A 19,371-nucleotide genomic window follows, 5' to 3' on the forward strand; every position below is an offset into this window, starting at 1 on the left:
ACAACCGAACTTGCAGGCAGATTAATTCACAGTTTTAACTCGAGTTTTAACTGTAGTTCTTTGACTTCACTACAAGTTGCTGCTAAAACCTATGTGTGTAAGTAAGAATCTCAAGACAGGACATGAACTTTATGGAGCATTTAGAAACTTATGCATTGAGTTAAAGAGGTCTGAGGACATCTGGGCACATGCTGGGAGAAACCCTCTGATGTCGTTGGGCTATCTGACCATGTGTCCTTGGTGCTGTGAACATCAACAGACTCTAAGCTGTGGAGGACACGTCCGACGAGACTGTCTTTACACTCCCAGCCTGTCGGGGACACACAGACCGACCTGCAGGCTGGATTACATAAACCACGACCCTTGGCCTGCAGCGATCACTGATTTATTATAACAGGTTACATGTGCACGCCGAGACAAGGCTACATGTCTATGGAGCAGCCCAGCTCAAAACACGTGGTTGCCAGACTCGGAAGACGAGAGCGAATAAATTAAACGATCGCTTCGGGGACGCGTGCCTCTTTCTAAACACATGTTGAAATTATCAAAGGCTGAAATATGCATTCATAAAAGTCAATAGACCTTGTAAGAGTACACGTACTCCCCCACTCCCCCACCCCCGCCGATAGGCTGAGATGGTTTCGTCCCGCACAGCGTAAAGTTTCCTTCCGCATGGAGCGCAGTGTGTGAGCCTGACACGAAGAGGAGCAGAGAAGGTGAGACCACTTCAAACTCATCTTTCATAAGACTTCCATCCGTCTTTAGGCTGTGGCAGTCTGTGGGGACTGAGCATCGGACAGAAATACGCGTTCTGTGAAACTCTCGAGGCGAAATGGAGACGAAATGTTCCGCTTTTCAAGTGAAACGTTAGCTCGGGAGAAGTGCTGATTGCTGTGTTACGCAAACTGAGGCTAAGTTATATCACTGTCTGACAAGCCGTTTCTTTAGTAGCTTAAACTATTTATCATCATTTGCACACACCGTGTTTTAGACAGTAATGTTCTGCCTTTGAGTGAACCTGTGTCAGTTTTGCTACTTTCACGTTTCCATTCAGTGTTGTCACGATCCAGGGAATAGCCGGCGCCCTGAGTCCACTCTCCCTGGCTATCGTGGTCATCTTGATGACTTTATCTTTACTAGACTTCTTGTAGAAGCAAGAGAAATCAAATCGGTTCTTGGATAACTCTGTCAATAACAAGGTTTGCTGATGTGCGGTGCTTCACGCAGACTGACTGTCTGTGAACCGGTGCCACGGTCTCTCACGCCGCAGCTCGTCCATGTCTGCTTCATCGATCATTTAAAGCCCAGCTCACCTCCGTCTCATGTGATGTTGGTCATATCACGTCTTATAACAGTGGGCGTTCACTCGAGCTCTCAGCAACAAGACCGCTTCGTTCACCGTGCCAGAGCTGGAAGTACGGTGGCCGAGAGAGCACAACCATAACAGATCTCCAGCAAAATCACAATTCATGCCTCTGGGTCAAATATAAGCCATAACTCCAGCGACTTCTACGTGTAGTAGTGGACCCTATGCAGAACCCCGACGTTCACCTGTCCACAAATGTAACTCTGCTTCGAGGAGGCGCTGACCACAAGAGCTAGACCTAATTTCCCTTTGGGGATGAATAAAGTAATCTATCTATCTATTTACCCCTCAAGATCTATCAGCTTCAACTCCCAACACTCGCCATTTTTCTGGAGTAAACCAAGATGCCAGAGAATATCTGAATAAGTGGACCAGAAACCGTAAGAAACTCAACAAAGTAGCAGAGAAACTCATAGCCGCTAGCGTTTTGGCCGTGTAATTGCTGTGTCAAACTGTGGATGCTCAAAATGGCTACTTGTGTATCTACTGCGTAGCTTGTAGGCAGAACCATGAATCAGTCTTAATTTAAGACAATGCTGCTTAGACTATATACACACAGACACACTCAATAGACAAACAGGCTCCAGGAGCAGAATTTTGACTATTTAAGTTTTCCAAACCAGTTTGTTCAGCTCACAGAAGATGGATCTAGATAATAATTGCATAATTGCATTTTTGCTTGAAGATATAATATGTAACAATGCTTCATTCAAATGTCTAAAAAAAATACATCTGTTTTGTAGTTTGACTACTGTACTTGGATCATCCAAGATGTTTTTAACAATCCCAGACTCCCAGAAATCCTCAATTTTATTCAAGGTAACAGGATGTTTCAATTTGGTCGCCTTTCAATTGCGTCAATACAATTTTATAGTGTAAAATGATACACATAAAATGTGATGTTTGTAAAAACATTATTTTAAACTGTTTGATTCAGAAGTTACTGGTGTGTGTTTCTGACCATGTTAGGTATTACTGCAGGCCATGAAGTCCCTTTGACTCCTGTACCTACTTGGTCTGCACACAGTTACCTCTGTACGTGATAGTTCAAGTGATTTGCTTAGTGTGTGTACATTGCTTAGTAAATGATCTCAGTCCAACTGTTCATGTAGCTATGGAGCAGATGGCCCCAAGAAAACCTGATCTCCTTCTTTTCACTCCTTTAACCAAATAGTAACCTGAGAGCTGAGAACATGAAGTCCTCTCTTTCTCATTATGAAACGAGCTGCTGCTGTCGCTGCTGCTTCACAAGAGATTCCTCAAGGATAGAGTGCAGTGGTTCACACTGCTGTAGTATGTTGAGCCAAGTGGCAGAGCCAGTTGTCTAATAATCCCTGCACAAAAGCTGTCATTGTAAGCTAAAACATGTTGACTATTGCTCACATATGCTGGAAATCATGTTCCCTGCAGTGACTAACAGTTTTATGTGCCCGTTGTTCAGCTGGATTTTGTTAAACAAGATTCTAGAAATGAAACACATTCATTGAAATTCGTAAAAATGGACTGTAGTCAGATAAAGTCAATCGTGGGCGCATACACTCTAAACTGTAGAGCTACAACAAAGTATCCGCTGGATATTTTGTTTGATTTAATGTTGTTTCTGGAATGGAAAGAAAAAGAAAGGCAGAGTAATAACCAATATGTTCAAACTGCCTATTGATAAAACATTTAACTCATATTCAGTTGTACATAATGTATCTTCGACACTCTCCTTTTTGTCCAACATATTTTTTATACTGTAAATAACATAACCAGCAGCCAAAAGTGCATATGTATTCAAATGTTTTTGTGTGTGAGTGTGTAATGATTTGAGTCTGATGTAATTTATTCAACCAACAGACAACAGCTGGAAGTGGCAAATTGCGATTTGCTATTTTTAATTGATAAGTGAAAAGAATGACGATCGATTAATGTCCTGTCAAATAATCAATGAGTCCCATGTCAGTTTCAGCTCTATATAAGTGTTTACATCATTTTTTTTAACTGGACTAATTTCTGTGCTCTTACCTTCCCCGTGTATAGTGTTAACATGGCAGACATGGACAGTGAGACCACCACACACACCGAGCCCATGGCAGAAGAAGAGGAGCCTCTTTTTAGCAACCTGGACCTGTTCCTCTTCTCACTGATAGTCGGCCTTATCATTTATTGGTTCATGTCCCGCAAGAAGCCAGAGCCCATCCCTGAATTCAAGAAGCTTGACACACCGTGAGTATCCATCAGGGTTCACTTGGGTCTTTGTTGTTTTGTTTTGTTTGGTTTATTTAAAAAAGGTAATTGTAGTGTCAGGATGTCCAAGATGTTATTGTAGGTTAGGGACACACAGCTCCCCTGGTGTCCTGTGTGTGCACAACATGGTGGTGCGTTTGTTGCTTTTTTTGAAATTGTTGCTTAAAAAATGACAATTTCATCTCATCAACTAATCAAATAACTAATTAAATGTTGTAGCGTTATGTTTTTTTTCTTTATTGGACATTACTCATAGTTAAGCACAGAAAATACTGAAGAGCTTTTCTCTTCTGATCTGCAAGTGTCTTCTTAGACATAAACAGTTAGAAAAGACAAATGTTTTCCTTAAATCAGACTTTTTGTGTGTACAAGTTGTCACTAAATTGACCTTGAAGCATGTGTGTAAAGGTGCACAGCTTCATGCTCTTGTAAATGTTCCACTAGTCACGACCTTTGTTGCCATCCCCGCCCCTCTCTCTGTCTCTCTCGCTCTCTCTCTTTCGCTCTGTCTCTCTCCCTCTCCCTATCTCCCTGATCACTTATCAGTGGAGTGATGGAGGCTTGGCTATGTTTCAGTGTACTCCCGTTCAACTAGCCACGTTTTTTGTCCCTCCCCAACCACAACATACTTTCTTCGGTCACCGGAGTAAAGTCACGGGCCTGCAGCGCTCACACTCGCTGTGTGGCTGAGGTCTTCTGTTAACAGAGACAGTGTTGGGAGCTTAGTGAGGGAGATCCATTTGTGTGAAAAACAGGAGGTTGGCTGGAAATGTGGGGTAAGACTCCTGTAGAACATGTTTTGCTTTGTGGAGAATGTGCATCTGTGGAGGGCGGGAATACAGGAAGGGAACACAGAGCAACAGAAGCGCCAGGCTGGTCCCCCCTCCCCTCAAAGGGAGCAGTGATTACCTAACTGTTATGAAGGGGGCGTAGTCTTCCATGTCTTTCCTGTGCTTTTGTTTTTGGCCCTGAACCCATTTTGAAAGTTCCCTGGAGAACAAATGAGGAGGGAGAGCCAGAGCTCCATTTGTCCGTCCTCTCCAAAGGTGGAAAGTTGAAGCAAAAGACAAGCAACCCTTTCTTTTCCCTCATTTATTTTTTTTATTTTTATTCTTCCTTCCCCACTCCCCTGTTTTTCTTTTGTGTGTGTGCGCTTGTGTGGGCTGAGCTGCTCTGCTTTTGGAGTAGGGCCATGTCACAAATGCAATCCTTTTATGATAAATGAGGTTGCTATAGCAATGACATTCCCCTCTCTCCTCCAATGAGATGGGGGCGGGGATACTTCAGAAAAAAACGACCATTCACAGCCCCCTCAGCACCACCACCTCCTCCTCTTTCAGTGGTCCACCGAGGAGTTGCTGTGATAACTAGCCAAATTCTCAGAATGGATCTCGTAGACTTTCTCGTCCTGAACACCTTTCAGAGCAGAGAGGGGAAGAGGCGGGATGAGGAGGAAGGCATTTTCAGCCCCTGAGTGTTTCAGTGTGTGTTTGTGTGAGTCAAAAGTGTGGGTCTGCAGCTCAGCTACATTTTATGGGAAAGTCAGTTTCCCACCATTGTGTCCTCAGTGGTTGCCAGACACTGACAGGGCTTGTAGACTGCTGTGCTGTGCTGTGCTGTGTGTGTGTGTGTCTGTGTATGTGTGTCTGTGTGAGAGTATGTGTGTGTGTGGAACAGACGCTGCTGATTTCAGAGAGCAGCACAGGAAGAGACAGAGTTCAGATCGTGTTGGTGCCTCTAAGGTGAAGGCAGGGAGCTCTTCCAAACCTGCGAGTGTCCTGCGGCCTTTCTGGACTGTTTTTTCTTTTTGTCATCTTGTGTGATTGTAGAGTGTCCTGCGTTCTGCTTTTGATTTTTGAGCGTGGCGGTTCCCGGCGTGGCCTAGCCAGAGGTGCTAGAGGTAGTGACGAGCTACAGGGTTGCATGCCATGGGCTGTGTCTTCTCCCTGCCTGAGGACAGGAGAGATGCTGCTGAGAGGTCAGTGAAGTATTTTGAATTACTGCACAGTAAGATAGAGTTTTTATACTGATGCATGCCTGGAGCTGTGTTAAACATTTCATACCAGCTGCTGTTTTGATCGCACAGATCACACCATGAGTCTAAGTTTTTGTATATGTCAAACTGGTGTCTTTCTCCACACGCTGTAGTTGCTAGTTTCTATCACAGACTGGAGAAGATAGTGGTTTCAAAAACCATTCAATGTTCCCACTGGGTTATGTAAGATATAGTGATAAAATCTATGAGACCACAAACACAATTTAATTATTTGGTCTGTTTTTTTTCTCCCTCTTTTCCACTAGCTGAGTCATTAAGCTCACTGGCCATCGTTACACATTTTAAAGCCTTGTTTGATTTTAATTCAGTAATCAAACATAGCTCAAGCTTTGATTTCCATTTTATGGATGTTAAGTCACAAAAAGCATCATAAGATTACATCTGGGTTACAGATGAGGACCTAACTGACTCATTGTGTTCTTCTCACTGACTCACTTTGAAAAGGTGTACGTCTTGTATGGATGAATTAACGAATGAAACTTAAATACACACTTCATTTATAGTTTTATGATTCTTAATCTTTAAATTGTTTTATTACCGCAATTAAAATGTAATGTTATTAGAGTGGCATTAGCAGATTACATAAATCCTGTTTCAGAGATATTAAAGTATATGATTTGCAAATACAAATCACTTATTGCACTTTGCAATTGCATCAGTTGCTTTGGATAAAAGCGCCAGCTAAATAATATTTAATGTTATGTAACAAAGCCACAATGTTAAGTTTCAGTCTCTGACTAACAGTTAATGTCCGATAAATCAATATAGACTGCTGAGAATAGAAAATAAATCTTAGAAAGTGAACTACAGTATATATCAAATTGATAAAGGAATTGTTAGATATTAATGAAATAGAGTCTGTTACATTTCCATTGCTACCTGTCATCACAAATTACCTGTCAGAGTAATATTAAATGTTAATTAATCAATCGATAGGTATTATTTGCTGTATGCACTATACACTCACTAAGATTATTTGCACTTGCCATCACACTATTTTTGATGCTGCAGAGGTTTTCGCCTTTGACTCGTGAGGCTCAGAACGGTCCTCCCTGTGCTGAGGCAGACGGTGAGAGCTGATAACTGTTCACGTAGATTTTTGTTGAAGCTGTGAGAAATGCTTGTGCATCGTTTGTTTTGTTCTTTCAATTTCTGTCATGAATTTACTCATTTCTTCAGAGTGCCATCCATTGTAACTATAGAATGCAGGGGGACAGTTTTTATTCAATGTTGGGGATTAAACCCACGTGCAATAAAAACTCTCTGCGCACGGCTTCATAGCTTATAAATATTTGACTCAGTGTGTGCTGGAGATTAAATGGAATCTTCATGGAGACAGCTGGTTAGGTTAAGAGAAGAGGACACCGGTTAAATATTAATATGCAATATTATATTAATAACTAAATTAATATACTTTCTCTGTTACACTCAGTTTTACACTCGTCACACAATTTGTCGTCTTTTTATTCCTGTTTCAGCTGCAGCTGTCTCCTCAGAGCTTTGATGCTGGATGAAGTGGCGTTGCCTTTTATTTGGTGGAATAATGGACATAGCCTCATGTTTACCTTTTTACTGACACTGTGTTTGGACTTGTTTTGATCTGATCCCATCCAATGAATTACTTCCTTGATCAATCCGACTCAGGCGATTAGATTACTATAGGGTGTGTGAACTGTGATGATTGTCAACCGCTTCTGTTTCTCCCTGTTGTTGTGAGAATGCAGATTATTTAAGAAGCAGCTCATGTCTCACTTCATTTTATGACTGTTTTCATTTTTTATATTCTTTGAAATTAAAGTTTGCTTGGACTCAAAAAGTTTGCAAAAACACATGACAATATGATGTCCCTAAAAGTAAATGATAACGTCAACCCATAACCAGCTCTGCTCCATTGTTTGTTTTCCGATCTTTTTTAGAAGATAATTACACCATGTTCACCTCATGTGTAATAGTATTACCTCTTATCTGATGAATCCCTGCTCTTCTCTCACCTTTGTATTCTGAATGATCTAAATCATTTGATTGAAAGTAACTTTGATTTTGACCTGGCCTCTGAACTTAAAGACATTTAACATTGTTTCGTTCCTTTTGTCTGGTTAAAAGTACCATCAGTGATCTAAATGTAAACAGAAGCTGAACTCCAACACAGTATCACATCATCAACTGTGAGTTATTGATGTCGTTAACACTGTACTTTAACCTCTTTATTTATTATATGCTACAGGCTACATTATATTATGGTTTGTTTACATCAATACATTCCATACATGTGGCAGGAAAATATGCCCATGTTTCCAAATATGATCAGCTTAACAAAAAAGTGAGATGTTTTTAAAGAAGTCAAGTACTTGAATGACCAACAACTTTGAAATCTGCTTTATCTCCATGAACATTTAGAAAACACTATCACTGCTGTTGGGGAAAAAGCTTGTTGTTAATGAGTGTCATGTCGGTGAATACATTTAGTGGATGATTTAGCCCAAATTTTGATTAATAACAAGACAATATTTTTTTTATTTTACCAGAGCACCCACCGCAAGGGAGACAAGTTTCATTGAAAAGATGAAGAAAACGGTGAGTGACGTTGCTTCCTTGCCACTGACGTCTTCACATCACTGGTTAATTTGAGTGTTTGGTTTTGTCTTTCTATCATAGATATTTTCCTTTTTGTTGCTGATGTTCCAAAACATGAATTCAGGTTTGAGAACTGGTTTTAAAAGGAGTTTGGAAGCCAGTGTTCAACAGTGTCAATGTTGACGCCCGATTTCCTCCAGTAAATGGCTGTCTGCTGTCAGCACACTATAAAAAAGACTTTTCCTCCTCTGTTGCTCTCTGACTATGATGAGTGTACTTCTTCTTCCAGCTAATGTATGCAGCTTTATATCTGGAAGCCCTGTTTTGATGCTCCTCTGTTTTCAAGCCAGCCTTGAGAAAATACTTTGGTTTTGAATCATGTGGTTTTGCAGCAAATAGTTCAGATACCGTGATGGTGGCAGAACAGAGGTTTGGCCACCAGTGCTATTTGATTTAGTCTGTTTACCGGTTTCTTATTATGAATTATTATGGGAACATTGTAGGCACAGATAAAGCAGCTAATGATTCTTAGAAATGCATGTACAGATGGAGTATTTGCTTATGTAAAGATGAGAACCCTAACCCTAACCCTAACCCTTGGAGAAGAAGTGTGATGTAATTTAAACTGAAATTTGTTCAGTCTTTTTAAAAACGTTTCACTTTATGCCGCTTCTAGTTGTGTTAGTATGATCTCCCTGCATTTAGGCATGTAGACAAAAATACATTTTGAGTATATTTTAGGTATATTTTAATCTGTTATACTCTGATACTGTTTCTTAATAAAAATAATCGTTAGATCAAAGGAGGGCGAGGACCTTTTTTTCCAAGAGCCGTTTAAATTTTTACAACATTCTTTTAGGACCATACTGCGTTACTGAACACATGTACCACACAAACCTCTCTAATGATGCCTTGAACTGCTCCTCTGTGGGGAGGTGTCTGACGATCAGATGGTTCTGACTACTTGCAGCTGGTATTCCAGGTTTGGCTCAGTCAGTGTGAGCAGAACTGAAGAGGCAGTTTTGAAAAAGAGCTGCTCACAGAAGTAATCTGTGTCAAATAGAGATCATAATGGGGAAATCCTCAGGACGTACATAGAGTTAATAGAACTCCAGCAGGGAGAGGTTATTACACTGAGCTTTGAGCTTGTCTTTCCTCTGCAGTTCAATAATTTCACGTTGATCAGATAAAACAGGTTCCTTTTAGTAACCTTGTCTCAGTAAATGTAATTTGCACAAAGCATTAGCATATTTAAATATCATATCAGGCTTTAAAGATCTCTGTCAGAACTGCTGTCAGCTCCAGGTTTTGGTTTCTTAGCTATTAGCTCGCTCACTACAAACCTTACCTGCATTGTCTCTGTCAGAATGACGTCTTGTTGAAGCTGCTTGTTTGGCACAAAAACTATTAAGCGTTATCTTTCTTTATCTTTATTCAGCCACATTTTAGCTTATCCTTATTAGCTCCATGTTTCCACCAGTAATAATTCTCAAGATTGGACTTTGTCATCATTGCAAGTGTGTCCCAAGAAATAATTTCACCATGAAATAAATCTTTTGTCCATTTGTCTTGGAGAGCTCGAGATTCTGCATCTGCTATTCTTTTCCTGAGTCATGCTTTTGACTCAGCACAAGACAGAACTGTTGCTTTTACCCTAATTTTGACCTGACAGGCAAACATCTGGAAGAAACCACACTGAAGGATATGTTGTTTACTTTTGTCACAGACTAAATTATTGCCATCATTATAATTGTTTTTATTGCCTCATAGCCCAGATTACACAGCCTAGATACCAGATGGCACACAACTGTGTCAGACCAAACAGACAGTTTGGATGTATTTACAGTCGTGGGAGAATTATTTTTCATGCAGCATGTAAACTATTTTCTGGTGATTTGTTACCAGGGCAAGAACATCATTGTGTTCTACGGCTCCCAGACGGGCACAGCGGAGGAATTTGCCAACAGACTGTCCAAAGACGCTCAGCGCTATGGCATGAAAGGAATGGCTACAGATCCAGAGGAGTATGACATGGTAATTTGAATCAGTGGAACAACATACATACCACTGTAGTGAAATGTAACGGAGGTTCTTCTCATTTTTCTGGATGATGCTCTGAGTAACTGCCAGTAAATGTTGTTTCATAGTTTCATGGAAGATGGATCACTGCAGTGCTGGAGACTGGAAAAAAAAAATACAGTTATTGTGACATAGCAATAATTTAATTAACACATAAGTGATAATCTTATTCTCCTGCACCATCTAGAATGTTTCTATGCCAGGTCATATTCTAAAATAACTTTATAACTGTCAGGAAAATGTCTCTTCTAATTATACATTTGATCTCCAGACTAGACAATTTAACCCAAGAACACAGACTCCTGTCTAAATGTGAATGAAGTGTAAATGTTGCCATACTTGTAGAAGTATAGATACAATTCTTTGATCACTCCTGTATATGTAATCATTTCCACGTTTACTGATAAGGCAACAAGATTTTCAGCTCTGAGATTTTCATGTTCTGACGCCGATTTCTCATATTCCAGGGTGAACTGTCCCGTCTGTCCGAGATTAAAAACTCCCTGGCCATATTTTGCATGGCCACCTATGGGGAAGGAGACCCAACTGATAACGCCCAGGACTTCTACGACTGGCTGCAGGAAAACGATGATGAGGACCTCTCTGGACTAAACTACACTGTGAGTCCTAATAGCCAAGCTTTTTGTTTTTTAATTCTACAAGCGTTTGTGTTTTTGGAGAGCAAAAAACTAAAGGTTATTTAATTTTTTTCTTCAGTTAATTTATTGTATCACAAAACATCAGAAAACAGATAAAATTACTCCAGAGCCCAATGTTAAAAAAATTTAAATGACAGATGCTTGATAGTTTGAAAGAGGCTTGAGTTATAAAATGTTTATCGAAATAGCAGCCAATTAATGTTGTATTGATCAACCAAAGCTGGGCTCAGACTACAGGAATCTTGGGCCAATTTGGCCTCCCTGAGAATCGGAGGGGAAACCTGGCCTGAAACCTTGTCAGGCATTGATGTTCTGCACTGATTATCTGGAAGTGGGAGAGGCTTTATGGCCAGACTTAAACCTCCTGTGTCTGCAGAATCATTAGGGCTGCCCTGATGCTTACGTGGTGATAGGCCATTATTTTGTAATCTTGTTATGTGAGCATTTTAAAGATCATAGAAAAGAATATCTTAAGGTTCTCATTATTTTTTCATGATGCAACCAATTTTAAAAGTTTTTTTTTTTTAAACTCAAAAGGGTTGATCCCAGCTTAACTGGGTAATGAAATCTAGTTTACACTCATGTTGCATGTCATCACAAGATAGATTTTGTAAAGTTAAATTACATGAACTCAGTTAATCTCATAAATTAAACATACATTTCAATTAACTACATTTTTCAGCTTCAGTTTTGCTCCTCACATTCATCTCTACACTGTATTGATAGAATAGCCACACATCAGGTTTGAGAAGATTGTGAATGATTTCCCTTTGATATTTTTAAGAGGAACTGTTGCATGGAAATTTCAGTCGCTGGCTCACATTATTTGAATGAAAAGTACAGGCCTTATTTGCGATACTCCCGTAATGAACATAAAGGATGTGAGTCCAATTTCCATTCAAATTGTGTTCATTGTTGTTCACAAGCTGTCCTGTGTGAAGCAGCGTTATTGTGTGTAGTAACATTATTGTATTATGTTAGGTTGCATTGCTTTCATTTTAAGCACGCAGGCTTCATAGGAATGAACTGCGGAATGATCTGGCTTTGTGGGCATCATGAAAGAAAAGGCTTTGTTATTTGTGCGTACGTGCGCCATTATTGTGGTGCAGCACCACTGGCCTCATTTGAGTGAGGGACTTGTCATGTTTGTGGGTTTTTATCTGTGTTTTTATGTATAGTCTTCTCTTTTTCCTCAGAATGTTTTCACCATTCAACAGAGAGCAAGTCAAAATATCTTCTCTGTTGAACTGATCGTCTACACAAGACAAGAGATTAATTGTTAATCATATATTTTCATAACATTCCTCATGTATCCTTGGTTCTAGTTGAACTGCTTCTTCAGTTGAAAATTTCGCCAGTTGCTGGCTAATAGTTTCTTGTTGCACCCTTTTCTCTCTCCAGGTATTCGCTTTGGGCAACAAAACATATGAACACTACAATGCAATGGGGAAATATATTGACAAAAGGCTGGAAGAACTGGGAGCCAAGCGCATATTTGACCTTGGCCTGGGAGATGATGATGGCAAGTAAGTGACCAGTTAATTCTTAGTGTAAAAATAAGTGCTGAGCTCATGTGCTCTGTATATTGAGGTTTAGAGTGAAGCACAGGTTACATGACATTAATCACAGCCTGTGATAGTTTAAGCACATGATGGAAGGCAACTGAACGGCAATGCTCTGATGGTCACATAAATGAAATTTGATAAGCTATTAAACTTACTGAACATGAAAAGGGTAATTAGAAAAGGCTGTCGAATGTTTGTACTTAGTAAAAGATAAATTAATAATGATTTGAACAGATGTTAATTCAAACACTGTGTTTGTGTTTCAGTCTGGAGGAGGACTTCGTCTCATGGAGGGAGCAGTTCTGGCCGGCCATCTGTGAACACTTTGGAGTGGAAGCCTCAGGAGATGATTCAAGGTACAGACATTTTAGACCACAATTTTGTGCATTATTTTACCAATATACACTGCCTAGTGTGTTATTCCTGTTTTATCATCCCTTTTCTGTTTCCTAATTCCTAATGCAGAATTGCTTCATAGAGTCTCTCAGCTCAGGTTTAAAAAAAGAAATGAATCCCAGACTGAAGTAATAAGTTGGTCACCAGACAGTTATGTGCAACGGTGACACATTAGCATCACATGCACTAGTTTAAAGTGTATGCAGAGAGTCTGAAGATGCTAACTTAACTTAACGTTGTATTTCTTCACAGTATACGGCAGTACGAGCTAAAGGAGCACCCTGACATCAAAATGAACCAAGTGTACACAGGAGAGATTGGCCGCATAAAGAGTTTTGAGGTCCAAAAGCCGTAAGTTCTCTGTTCGCTACCAGGACTCATTCATCATAGAAGTGTTGTATGCTTAGTCTCTGCTCACATTTCATCTACATTTAACTACAACAACAATCTAGTTGCAAACTTTTCACAAATGTTACTGTATAAAATGAGGCATTGCTACATTTTTAACCAAACCTTGTTTTCTTTATTGAATAATACATTTTTCTCTTCTAATGTATTTTAATCAACCGTTTGTTTTAAAATTCTCATTTGAGTGTCTCTCTTTAATACTTACAGGCCCTTTGATTCGAAAAACCCTTTCCTGGCCCCAGTCACTGTCAACCGCAGACTCAATAAAGCTGGTGATAGACATCTCATGCACCTTGAACTGGACATAACAGGCTCCAAGATCAGGTGAGACTGGTTGAATCCACAGAATGTAGGAAATTGTTGGATATTTACCTCCGTAGAGAAGGTTATGTTTTCACCCATTTGTTTGTTTGTTTGTTTGTTGGTGTGTGTATTTGTTTGTTTGGATCGGTGGAAGATGCAGTATGTGGTCAGGGAAAAATGCATTGAATTTAGTGCAGCTCTGTATCAGGGGGCGGCTCCAGAATTTTTTTTTTTTTTTAACTTAAACATTGGGGGTTTTTTTGTTGGTTTTTTTGGGCATTTCCACATTGAGTGTGTAGAATTTGGTGCAGCTTGAGTTTTGGTGGACTGTTGGGCTTCGGTGGACTTATGTGCACTATTAACTACTCCTTTTTTCCTCTTATTACCTATAGACCATGACAAAAAACCTGTAAATGCCTAGAGATAGTGTGTGTTTAGTCAGCGGTATCAGTTGTGTTAATGAGGGTGTAGGGGGATATATATTTATATGCTGAGGCAGGGAAGAACAAACCATATTGGAAGCTGAGATGTGTATAACCTTTTACAGCACAGGGACAACATACACAAGGCAGACAGGGACCATCACAATGTTACCTGAAGCTTTGTGAATACAGGTCAAAGTCTAATTATGTTCTGTGATTTCAGATATGAGTCTGGAGACCACGTGGCCATTTTCCCCATCAATGACTCTGCATTGGTGAACAAGCTGGGACAAGTCCTTGGAGTAGACCTTGATGTGGTTATCTCGCTCAACAACCTTGATGGTATGGCATTGACAGTCTCACGCACCTTGACTTACCAGCTTGTCCCTCACAATAAATCCTCCCTTGATATGTCCATCAGGGAGTATTATTGCACATGAAGGTCATATTATGTCACTGCAGTTACACCTTATTGCTCTAATATAAATGGTTGGCTTTTTTTGTGATAAGTTGAATAAGTTTCCTGTCATGAGGAAGATGATTCCATATAAATCGTGATTGCGTAACATCATTTTATGAAGCATTTTAACTCAAAGTTGCATTCTAACAACAGATGGGGTACATTAGCATAAACAGCTGTGAACTTACCAGAAGTAATTTTGACAGTTCAACATCGAACCATAACTCGCTTGGAGCTGTCTCCTGCAGTGGAGCGCCGTCAATGTCTACTCTTATTTTTCCATTTCCTTCACTTATGAACGTCTATTGAAGTTATCGTTCCAACCAGCTAGTCCGGCCAAACTGACTTGTCACTTTCCAATAGCAAATCTTTCAAATGGCAGTGCTGCTTAGAGGGCTTATATAACCTTTTGTTTATAAGCCAAAATACACAACAATGCAAATATGGGCTGAGAGTGTTTGTGTCATGTTTGTAATTATCTGATTGGTCCATGAAATACACTTTTAAGTGATACTTGATATTTTCTGTTATGTGCTGACAATGAACAGTAGAATTTCATGCTGCCAAAAGATAAAGTTGTTTTCATTGTGTTTTTCCAGACGAATCCAACAAGAAACACCCTTTCCCCTGCCCCACCAGCTACCGCACGGCACTTACTCATTACCTGGACATCACACACCCGCCTCGCACCAACGTCCTCTACGAGCTGGCACAGTACGCCTCTGACCCCAAAGAGCAGGAGAACATGCGAAAGATGGCTTCCTCCTCCCCCGAGGGAAAGGTCAGTGATGAGTGGTGAAGAGTCATCACATGTGGTGTTATAATTAATTCCAATAGCTACACGATATGATTGACATCCCTTTTCTATGTTTTCCACGTTTACTTCATGTCACTGTATTTCTTCCTTACAGGCTCTCTACCAGAGCTGGGTGTTGGATTCCTGTAGAAACATCCTCGCTGTCCTGGAGGATATGCCTTCTTTGAAACCTCCCATCGACCACCTGTGTGAGCTACTGCCTCGTCTTCAGGCTCGCTATTACTCCATTGCCTCCTCTTCTAAGGTAATCCTTGCAGAGAAAATAAATTCAAGTAATTTCTATTTAATTTACAGGAAAAAAAACTAAATTGTGCTTATAAAAGAAATGTGAAAAAAATGGATTAAAGGCTGTTAATAACACTCTTCTGTTATGTAGGTTCACCCAAACAGCATCCACATCTGCGCTGTGGTGGTGGAGTACGAGACCAAGACTGGCCGCATCAACAAAGGAGTTGCCACCAACTGGCTTAAGAATAAACTGGTCACGGACAATGGCCACAAATCCACCATCCCCATGTACATCCGCAAATCTCAGTTCCGCCTGCCCTTCAAAGCCACCAACCCAGTGATCATGATCGGACCTGGGACAGGAATTGCTCCCTTCATGGGCTTTATCCAGGAGAGGGGCTGGCTCAAACAGCAAGGTATTAACAGGTCGTGTGTGTGCGCAGTTGTGTGCTGTTTGTCAGACTTTCCTCAATCTTGGGTTTTGACAAAGAAGGAAAAATAAGGTGCGAGACCTTTGTCATTTTTATCATTGTATACAATCCGCTACTGCCCACACAAAAGCATTTAAAGGTCAGGACATTAGAGTTGATGGATACAAGTAAACAAATTCATATTTTCAGAGACACCTCTTTAAAAAAAAAAAAAGATGTTGGATAACTTGCGGGGATGCAGACTTAAGAGTTGAGGTGTCGAAGCTGTGTGAGATAGCCTGTGCACAAACTTATTTATAAAACATGATGAATGTTGGGTCTAATAATCACTTGATGGGTTTTAAATCCCATCCTCTGTGGAGGAATCTGAACGTAATGATTGGTGTTTCCACAAAAAAAATCAATGTTTTGTTTTGTTTCTGTTTACAGGAAAGGAGGTTGGAGAGACAGTGATGTATTTTGGCTGCAGGCATAAGAATGAGGATTATATCTACCAGGAGGAGCTAGAGGAAGCAGAGAAGAATGGAGTCCTAACACAGCTTCATGTTGCCTTCTCCAGAGACCAGGAGCAGAAGGTATGACTGTACCTCACCGCTGACCAGCTGTGATTACACTTAACTTCATGCCTGAATGGACACACGTAGTCTTTTCACTTCAGGTTACAACAAGGTTTAAGTCTGGTTGTGTTTGAGGGGTTGGGGATTAGCATTTAGTTGTGATGGTAAAGTTTAAGGTAAATTCACTGCAACTATAATCTTTTCTTTTTTCCCTCTCCACAAATAAAGGTCTACGTGCAGAATCTCCTGAAGAAAAACAAGGAGGACCTCTGGAAGCTGATTCACTCAGAAAACGCTCACATCTACGTCTGCGGGTAATTCACAAGTTTTATAAGCATTAAATTAACAATTCATTGTCACATAACATAAATGAATGAATATGAGATTTGACCATTTAATGTTTACAAAACCAAACTGGAGAGAAAGAACTATAAAAAATATCATTAAGATCAACATTTTTATGGAAAGCCAGCCTCTTTGGTGTTTTTGCACCTCCTAGTGGAAGAATAAGATACAGTCTTTTTTCATATAGTTCCATTGCTTGACTTTACATAAACACTGACAAACGTGCTTTTGCTTCTTTATTTTTAAAGGAACAATGTAATGAATCCACATTTGTAAGCATGTGAATTGCATCCTGGAGTGATAAAATAGACAATAGTTAAAAATCAATACTACATTTGTTCTTTAAAAAGGTATTAGAACGGTCCTTGAAAAATAATATCAGCACAACCAGCCATTTCTGAACATTACATTTAAATGTGCAATTAGATAAGGGCCTTTCTAATATTTAATTGATTAAAGAAATAATTTAATTTAAAATAAATTTTGGTCCACCCTTGAAAATGGGATGATACATCTCAAGGGGTTTATCCCATGATAATAACATTTCTAAAAAGACACCTTCACCAGACATCTAAACTGATCTCTTTCCTTGTTCAGGGACGCGAGGAACATGGCTAAGGATGTGCAGACGACCTTCCATGAGATCGCAGAAGAACTGGGCGACATGGTGCGCACCCAGGCCACAGATTATATAAAAAAACTGATGACCAAGGGACGCTACTCACAAGATGTATGGAGTTAAAGAGCCTCAAACCTCAGCTTCATTCTCACTACTCAAGTGGTGGTTTTAAACATTTTCTTTTGTTTTTTTTATTGTATATCTTTAATATACACCCATAATAAAGAAACTCACCCTGGTTCATGAAAAACTACAGTTTGCAGAAGATCATGAGGCAAACCCTACCTCAAGAGGTTGCATTGAACCCATTCAGCAATTTCAATCTGTGTTTCCTATTTATGTATCTTATTACTATCCAGCAGCCCCATATGCACAGACGCATATGAAGGAATCAATTTGTGTAATTGGGTGTTCGACTGCAAAATCGCATCACTTGGATTAGATACAGGAACCTGCTGGTTTGAGTAAAGTCATGACACTTTCATACTACGTTTTAATAAGACACCTTTCTATTCAGTCAGATGATGACTGATTTGTAAATGCATCTGTTTATAGGGACAGAGATGCACCAAGTCCAAACTCTGTAGGAACAAGAATGAATTCTACTGTGAAAATAGCAATCTCAGTTGAACTTTTAGATTTGTATGCCCTCGTGAAGTGTTTCTAACTGATAAACAGATTGATGTAACACCACAGCAGATAATATCATGTGTCTTAGTTAATATAATGGGCGTTGCGTGTTCCTGCTTCCGTACGAACACTCAAGCTTCAGATATGAAAGGATGTTGACATTCGTTTTGCTCAGAGATTATCTAGTTTTAAAAGTCCTGAAAACTGTTTTAAAAACTTCTGTGAGGAAAATATTTTGTTGTGGCAAACTGGCAGCATAGGTACAATGATATGTTTACCTTTGTATTTTGACCACAGATTTTTTTTGCCTTTTATGCATAAGTTGCTGTTCGTATTAAACAATAATGGAAATCTTTCAGGGGCACAGAAAGTGGGGACTCATATATGAAAAAACGTAGTTTATTTACATTTAGTTTCCCTAAAGAGACTGCCTTTAAGCACAATGAAAATGAACTGTAGGTACTCTGTATCATTTGTCAAATGTTTGAGGTCCAGTCTCCTAAATAGCAACAGTTAATTTTATATGCATCTGAAGGGTTCAGAGTCGACCTTCTCTGTTTGGCATTATTTGTATTTTAGTTTTATTTAGACTTATCACATATGCATCACTACCTGGAGAAATCAGACATATCAAACTGTTCTGTCTCGCGGTTTAGCCGACCAGTTAAAGTGCAGCCTGTGCCTTTTCTTTTTAACACTGCCTTATGTATACCTTAGCATCAGAACCCTGATGCATCTAAGTCTTTTCAGAACTTTTATTCCTTGCTAAATATGTTGATATAATGCCCAGTTAATTTGAGACACTCTCACTGTTTATCATTCCTCTCTATGGTGTAATTATTTGATTGTATTAAGGCATGCATTTTTGATTAATAAATTTGGAATAATTTAGTGCGTTAATGGATTTTTTTTTGTAAACACGTTAAATTAAACTTTGAGGTTAAGGGAAATCTGTGAAAGAGTAACTAAAACATTTTAAAAAAAACTGCCTATCTCTTCATGTTAAAGAAAAATCTAAGTCCGCCCGTGATCCAGATCTGCACCAGAATTGAATGGGTTCTTCCCAGAACCACATCACATCCTTCAACTGCGTTTCATGCTAATCTGTCCAGTAGTCTTCCAGCAGAGGAATTTTTGATAATGATTTTATATTTTTCAACTATTTATATCAAGTATGGGCGAAATGCTGTGTTTCTGGTGTTAATGACCTAGTAAATATCTCACAGT

The 19,371-nt window shown here is 39.6% G+C and overlaps 1 protein-coding gene across 5 annotated transcripts; it reads left to right on the forward strand.

Moving 5' to 3' along the window:
* Window positions 1-501: 501 nt before the first annotated feature.
* Window positions 502-19,035, forward strand: porb (P450 (cytochrome) oxidoreductase b). Of its 5 annotated transcripts, none has more exons than XM_020095066.2 (16): window positions 502-716; window positions 3,389-3,574; window positions 8,177-8,225; window positions 10,131-10,259; window positions 10,772-10,924; window positions 12,365-12,489; window positions 12,795-12,884; window positions 13,177-13,275; window positions 13,540-13,656; window positions 14,281-14,399; window positions 15,117-15,298; window positions 15,429-15,578; window positions 15,711-15,978; window positions 16,423-16,568; window positions 16,779-16,864; window positions 17,493-19,035. In XM_020095066.2, exons 2-16 carry the CDS (start codon window positions 3,396-3,398, stop codon window positions 17,635-17,637), a joined length of 2,037 nt encoding a protein of 678 aa, XP_019950625.2. In that variant the 5' UTR covers window positions 502-716; window positions 3,389-3,395; the 3' UTR covers window positions 17,638-19,035. The 5 variants fall into 5 exon arrangements, with proteins under 5 accessions (XP_019950625.2, XP_069390861.1, XP_069390862.1 ...); XM_069534760.1 differs by having other exon boundaries at window positions 517-716; window positions 3,403-3,574; XM_069534761.1 differs by having other exon boundaries at window positions 685-716; window positions 3,389-5,573.
* The last annotated feature ends 336 nt before the right edge of the window (window positions 19,036-19,371 follow it).

This window comes from Paralichthys olivaceus, chromosome 11 (genome assembly GCF_024713975.1).
Source record: "Paralichthys olivaceus isolate ysfri-2021 chromosome 11, ASM2471397v2, whole genome shotgun sequence".
Taxonomy (NCBI): Eukaryota; Metazoa; Chordata; class Actinopteri; order Pleuronectiformes; family Paralichthyidae; genus Paralichthys; species Paralichthys olivaceus.

Excerpts from the sequence above, each read along its gene's own strand:
- porb (XM_020095066.2), top strand. The coding sequence starts at position 3,396 with ATGGCAGACATGGACAGTGAGACCACCACACACACCGAGCCCATGGCA. Across the intron at positions 13,276-13,539 it reads AGTTTTGAGGTCCAAAAGCC|GCCCTTTGATTCGAAAAACC; the intron begins GTAAGTTCTCTG and ends TAATACTTACAG. Across the intron at positions 14,400-15,116 it reads CTCGCTCAACAACCTTGATG|ACGAATCCAACAAGAAACAC; the intron begins GTATGGCATTGA and ends GTGTTTTTCCAG.